At 53.0% G+C, this 6,772-nt stretch overlaps 1 protein-coding gene across 1 annotated transcript; it reads left to right on the forward strand.

Annotated features, from left to right (window-relative positions):
* Nucleotides 1-734: 734 nt before the first annotated feature.
* LOC119192500 (predicted GPI-anchored protein 58) lies at nt 735-1,343 on the forward strand. The gene has a single exon (XM_037446314.1). It carries the CDS (start codon nt 735-737, stop codon nt 1,341-1,343), a length of 609 nt encoding a protein of 202 aa, XP_037302211.1.
* Nucleotides 1,344-6,772: the final 5,429 nt, after the last annotated feature.

The following is a 6,772-nucleotide window of genomic DNA, read 5'->3' on the forward strand; positions in this document are numbered from 1 at the left end:
AAAGCCATTGTCCCGTTTCCGAGTACCTGCTCGGAACGACCGCAGCGACCTCGCTGCACACCACGGACAAAGGGAACAATAGGGCATTGTCCCTGTTGTTACCTGCGTCCATTGTTTGGGTCCGGCCGCGTCCTTCTCAGGACAGGGTCAAACCCGTTTCTGTATCGTTTCTCGACAATTTTGCCCCTTCAGGGTTAGCTCGGTGGTAAACCTAACGGTGCTAACAAGCCGAGCTAGCGGTGACCCGGCCCGCGCTGCGCCCCTTCAGGGCTAAAGCGAAGCCGGACGGGTGCGGACAAGGAAGCTGTGGAGACACACCACAGTTTCCCCCGCATATCTCCTTCCCAACCCTACCCTTCCTTTTCACTCCATCCCGTGTGACGGTTGAGCGTGCGGACCCTAAAAGGTCCAATACCGTTTACGTCGCACGGATTGTTAGGAACCCTTTCGCACAATAAGATTGGCAAAGGGATACAAGCTTAGGGCACACCTAATTTTAAGTACATCCCCCCTCGCCTACACCCGGCGGGGAGGGTCACTCACGCACACAATCCCGGGCACACCCACCCGGGGACGTTTGTTCGTTTCACGTAAAATCACGCGTTCGCTCTCTGTGCGATAGCCGCCTGGTTTCTTGTGGGTTCTTTCCCAGGCGGAACGCACCCGGGTCCCGAACCCACTCGCGGCCCTTTCACTATTCTTTTTAAGTGCCCCTAGGCCCGGATTCGCCCGCAATGGCTGAATCTAGGCCTATGGACACTGACGAGCCGGCGGCGGATGTCAACAAGGCTAAACACGCCATGTTGACAACTCTCGCCGAATACATTAGGAGCGACCCTATGTTCTGCTCCCTGGTCCACTCCCTAGTGGTTGCCAATGCCCCCCGTGCGGTGCCTGACTCGCCGGAGTCACCCGCTTCACCCGCGTCACCCGCGACCTCTACCGACTCATCTGAGTCATCCTCTTCCTCCGACTCGTCGGAGTCGGCCGAGTCCTCGGACGGACCTAGTCCGCCCGGGAGCCCGGCCGGAGCCGTCGATCCCGACCTCGCCATGGATTCCGATCCAGGCGCACCCCAGCTTTCCGCTGTCCCCGTCGCTTGCGCGTCCAAGCGACCTGTTTCCCCTGACCCCAGCGAATCGCGGTCTGGGGCCGCGTCGTCGGAACTCGACGACGACGGCTTCACGACCGTGAGGAACGGGCGCAGGAAGAAGCAGCGTGGCTCAGACGCTCCTGCGTCCCAAGCGCCTTCTGCGCCGTCCGCGCCTTCTGCGCATAAACAAAAACCCGCGGCTTCCCAGCCCGCGCCCGCTAGCTCGACGGATTCGTCGCCACCGACTTAACCTAAGGGGCCTAAAAGCCACCGAAGGTTAATCTTCAGCTTCCTGAAGGGGCCTCCCTTCAGTCCTTTTGATGCCTCACCCGTGGGGGCATTAAAATCCCGCCCAATGCCTGGAACAGTGGCCAAAAACTGCTGTCCCTCCAGCCCGGGTCAATTAGCGATCACCGCGAGTTGACCAAATTTCTAGATAGCAAACGCTATCATTATTACACCTTTGCGCTCCCGGACGAGCGCCGCTATAGGTACGTCATCCGTGGCATACCCCTCCAAATGTCGGCCGCCGAGGTCCAACAAGGCCTCCAGGCCAAGGGCATCGCAGCCCTAGAGGTGCACCGGATGCACCGTAAATCGCGCTTAGTCACGACGTGGCATACAATACGAGATGGTCCTCGCCATCTTGGCTACCCCGCGGACGTAAAGCTCTTTACGAGCTTCGCGACATCTCGGGCCTTGGCGGCTTCACCGTCGAGACCCCACATAAGACTAGCGAGGTTGCGCAGTGTCACAACTGCCAGAAGTATGGCCACAACTCGCGTGGCTGTCGCCTCCCCGCCAGGTGCGTCAAGTGCCTCGGCGAGCACGGCACGTCAGAGTGCCCGCGTCCGAAAGATAGGTCCCAGTGCACGGAGCCGCCTTCGTGCACCAACTGCCGGCAATCTGGCCATCCGGCCACTTACCGGGGTGCCCACGGGCACCCAAATACAAAGTCCAATTATAGGACCAATCAGGCCCCTAAGGCCAAGGCCCCTCAGGCCGAAAAATTCGTTTTGGCCCCAGCCCCGACACGTAACCCGTGGTTTCCCGCCACGGTACGTGCCGACTCGCGTCCCCAGGCCCAGGGCGGTGGTTCTCCCGGAGGATCTCCCGCCACCCCGGCCACAACACCAGCAGCGGCGGCCACTGTTCCCGCTCCCGTCCCAACGCCCTCGACCTCCAAGGCTACCTCTTCCAAGGTAGTCAAGTCGAAGGCTCCCGCACCATCCAAACCCCAGGTGGCGGCGACTCCGGCGTCTAGCGGCGCGGCTTCTTCATTCTCTCTGGTTTCCCCAGAGATTATCGAACTCCACGCGCTGATCCACGACTGCTCGTCCAAAATGAAGGCACTGGGCCGCTCTGACTCAGTCCTTTTCGCCCAAATTTATAACGCGCAACAGCGCATATTCCAGCTCACCATGGAATCCATTTTCTCTCCGTAATGGCTTCTCCAAACGGAAATAACCCATCGCGACTCAAGCCTCGCTCCCTCAGAGTGGGCTTTTTCAACCTTAATGGTATACGCGGCCAACGAGCCGAACTCTCAGACTTTGCTCGCGATCATAAATTGGACGTCTTCCTCCTCCAGGAAACGTTCCTCAAACCCTCCCAACGCAGTCCCAAACTCCCCAATTTCAATCTCGTGCGAAACGATCGCACCGATGGCCCTAAAGGTGGCACTCTCATTTACTACAAAAGGTCCCTGCATTGCATACCTCTCGACCCCCGAAAGCCTGAGCAGCATTGAGGCTTCAGTGTGCAGGCTTTCTATGACAGGACACCCGCCGATCACTCTGATCTCGGCCTATCTCTCTCCCAGTAAGGAGCTTCACTCCAACGAACTTGTAACCCTACTTAGTATGGGGGAGTCCGTCCTTCTGGCGGGCGACCTTAACGCCAAGAACACTCTCTGGAACTGCAACTCTACCAATGGTAGGGGTGCGGTACTCGAGAGCTGTCTTGACGAGATTGACATGAGCATTCTGGTTCCTTCTGAACCCACGCACTATAGCTTCGTAGACGATAGTTACAGACCAGATATTTTAGATATAGCACTCGTAAGGAACGTATGTCTCAACGTGCGTTCCCTGCGAGTGTTACACGAGTTAGATTCAGACCACAGACCTGTGATCCTAGATCTAGGCCCCATAACGGTCCCTCAGACACAGGTCCTAACGACAGGGTGAAAGTGTCGACGAATTGGCGGCTCTTGAGCACCAAACTCGCCGATACTTCATCTAATGCTCTCTCTTCTATTCCGCCCAACATCGTGACTCGCGAGGAAACGACCGGCGCGATTCGCTCCTTCACCAACCATCTACACCACGTCTTGAGCGAAAGCTCCGAGAGGGTGCCCGAGACCGGTAACGGTCAAGGGCATCTTCCCGATGACGTGAGATGGGTGCTGAGGAGGCGAAACGCAGCACTAAAGGCCTGCGTGTCTGACCCTCCCCGGATCGACGGCGTCTCGCGCGTTACCTCCAACGTGAGGCCAGACGTCGCGTAAAGGACGCCGTCGATTCGAGGTGGGAGCAGCACTTGTCGGAAATCCAACCGACCCACATGGCCTTTTGGAAGCTGGTCCGCTCTTTCAAGAGAAAGGATGTGGCCTCTTTTCCAGCGCTCAATCGTCCGAATCAACGCCCCGCGTTTGACGACGACGAGAAAGCGGATTTATTAGCCTCCACCCTGCAGTCTCAATGCTCGCTCGAAACAATTCCCGTAGACCACGATCATCTTGTTGCGGTAGACACTTTTGTCGAAAGTAGGAACGCGATCCCTTCGCCGCCTATTCCGCGACCATTTCAAACAATCGACCCGGACGTCGACGCGCCCCCGACCCCTCGCGCCGGTGACGATCGAAGAAGTCGTCACTCTGATCAAGGCACTAAATAGGCGAAAAGCCCCGGGGCTGACGGTATCCCCACTAGGTTACTGAAAATGCTACCGGGGCATCTGGTCAAGATTCTTGCTGACATCCTCAATGCAGCATTCCAGAACTGCTACTTTCCTGAGGCCTGGAAAGAAGCAGTCGTGATAGGAATTCACAAGCCGGGTAAACCCGCGTCAGAACCGGCCTCTTATAGGCCCATTAGCCTACTTAGCACGATAGGGAAACTTTATGAGCGGATCGTCCTCGACCGTCTCAAAATAGTAGCTCACTCCCACAATCTGCTCCCTCCAGAGCAGTTTGGTTTTCGAAATAGGCACAGTTGCGTGCATCAGATACTCCGCATCACGGAGCATGTCTATTCCAGATTTAAGTTAGGATTCTATACCGGTGCTCTCTTCTTCGATATTGAGAAAGCATTCGACAAAGTGTGGCACAACGGCTTGTTGTACAAGCTGTACACTCTCAACGTGCCCACACAGCTCGTGCACATCATACGAGAGTTTTGTCGAATCGCGGTTTCAAATATCGTGTCGAGGGCACCCTCTCCTCTCGTCATACCATCTCGGCCGGAGTCCCGCAAGGCTCCGCGCTATCACCTTTTCTATTCTCGCTATATACTAGCGATATTCCTAAATACAAAGACGCCCATCTGGCGCTCTTCGCGGACGACACGGCGATCTACGCTTCACGTAGAGAACCGGAACATGTGGTGCGCATTTTGCAGGCCGCCGCCGACCAGCTCGGCGAGTGGTTTCGCAAATGGCGCATCACTGTCAACCCTCAAAAGCCAAGCTATCCTATTCCATAGGAAGCTTCAGAAAGAAGCGCCTAACGCTTCAGTTAGATTGTCTGGCCAAATCATCCCTTGGACCCACAAGGTCAAATATCTAGGTGTGATCCTTGATCAGAGGTTGACTTTCGCCCCACACGTAAATGCGGTACGCGCGCGAGCCGCATTCGCGATGGGCCAGCTCCACTGGCTCTTAAACAGAAAAGTAAGATGTCTATCCGCAACAAGATTAGGATCTTTACTACGTGCGTTAGACCGATCATGACGTACGCGTCCCCGTATTCGCGCATATACCGCCTGCTCGACTTCAGCGTCTGCAGGTGTTACAAAACAAATTCCTCAGACGTGCACTCGATGCCCCGTGGTACGTTCGCAATCGCAACCTCCACGTGGACACCGATATGCCGACCATCAGGCACTTTATGCACATGGCCAGCAGACGCTATTTCGATAAGGCGGTCAATCACCCGAATCCGTTAATCCGACTAAATTCTAAATACACTCCATTTGACCGCGCCAAATGGAGAAGACCGCGTTCAGTCTTATCAGATCCAGAGGACGATATAACTCTGGCAATACGTAGAAAGCACGAGCTGCTTAAAAGCTCAAACACTCAACACGACCGCTGCTCCGTCCTCGCCGTCGAGGACCTCGCCGCGTCCCCGTCCTCCCGACCCTTCTGATAATTCCGGCCCGGGCGCCGATGTAATCATGTTAGACGGTTAGGTCGTTTTTCGCTCCTTTCGCGTTTCCATAATCGCTGATGTCCCCAAAAACATCCTCTCTCAGTGGCCGTCCTGAGCCGAGGTCGTGACCCTTTAGAAGGTCGCCCTCAGCATGGTCACTTAAGGGCTCGCAGTGCCTAAAGCACGCACCCGCAAGACCGGTGTGTTTGTATAAGCCGGCCCTTGCCAGGCTAACAAACGTAAGACAGTGCTCAAAAAACCAGCGCAGTTAGTTCGAGATCGCCGACAAGACAACAAGTTCAGAAAAGGAAAAGGGAAACTCAAGAAGTGAACAATTCAAGATAGTGAAGAATTCAAGATAGTGTGAACGCCGCCGCGTTATTCGAGTTTTACCTTGTAAACTTGGCTGATTCAATAAAGCTTTGATTTTTCTTAATCTAATCACTGGTTTATATTTTCACGTCCAACGCAGCAATGTTAGACACCTCGGTGCCTAACATGTCAGTTTACTTTAATAAGGTAAAGCAAAACCACCAAGCAAATTTTGTGGCTGACTGTACAAGCACACTCCAAAAGGTATTACTTAATTGCGACAAGTTTGAAAATCTAAAAATTCTCGGCAAGCAGTTACTGTCATAATGAACGCTGGAACTTTTTCAGTACGCGTGAGGGATTGAACTTTTATTGAGTATACCCTCGAGGGATTCGGGCAAACATCGGATGCGGAAAACTTCGACTTGGTGCATTCTTACCACGTATTTGTCTAGTTTGCGGCCCAACTACTGGATTATTGGGATAAAAGTTATTTGTATTACGTGCGGCTATTGTCTGAGTCACTAGTGCCTAAATAATAGTTAGTTCTGTGTTAATGGTGCTTAGTTTATTATCGTGTCGATGCTAGTAAATGCAAATTCCGGTTGTTCACATTTAATATTAACGATTTGATATACTAGTATATACGTGAAATGATATTTTAACCGACTTCAAAAAGGTGTTATTAATTCGACGTGTATTTTTTAATGATTGTTACCCCAGAACTCGGTAATTATGAACCGATTTGGAAAATCTTTTTATTCGAAATAATATACCTGCAGATTGGTCCAATATAATAAGGCACCGACTCCAAAGTTGGTAATTAGTAGACATATAAAAATGTAATTTTTTGGTTTTAGTGGTTTTAAAGGCGGTATAATTTTTTGTCCATGAACCCTATGTTTCTACCCGTGAGGCTTGAGCTCCATTCTCAGCATATGCAAAACATAATTTACTATTTTTATTGCAAAATCCATTGTTAAAGTACGGACTAA

Source organism: Manduca sexta, unplaced genomic scaffold (assembly GCF_014839805.1).
Source record: "Manduca sexta isolate Smith_Timp_Sample1 unplaced genomic scaffold, JHU_Msex_v1.0 HiC_scaffold_2848, whole genome shotgun sequence".
Lineage (NCBI taxonomy): Eukaryota > Metazoa > Arthropoda > Insecta > Lepidoptera > Sphingidae > Manduca > Manduca sexta.

Bases quoted from the DNA above. Each gene is read 5' to 3' on its own strand.
- LOC119192500 (XM_037446314.1), top strand. From the start codon at position 735: ATGGCTGAATCTAGGCCTATGGACACTGACGAGCCGGCGGCGGATGTC.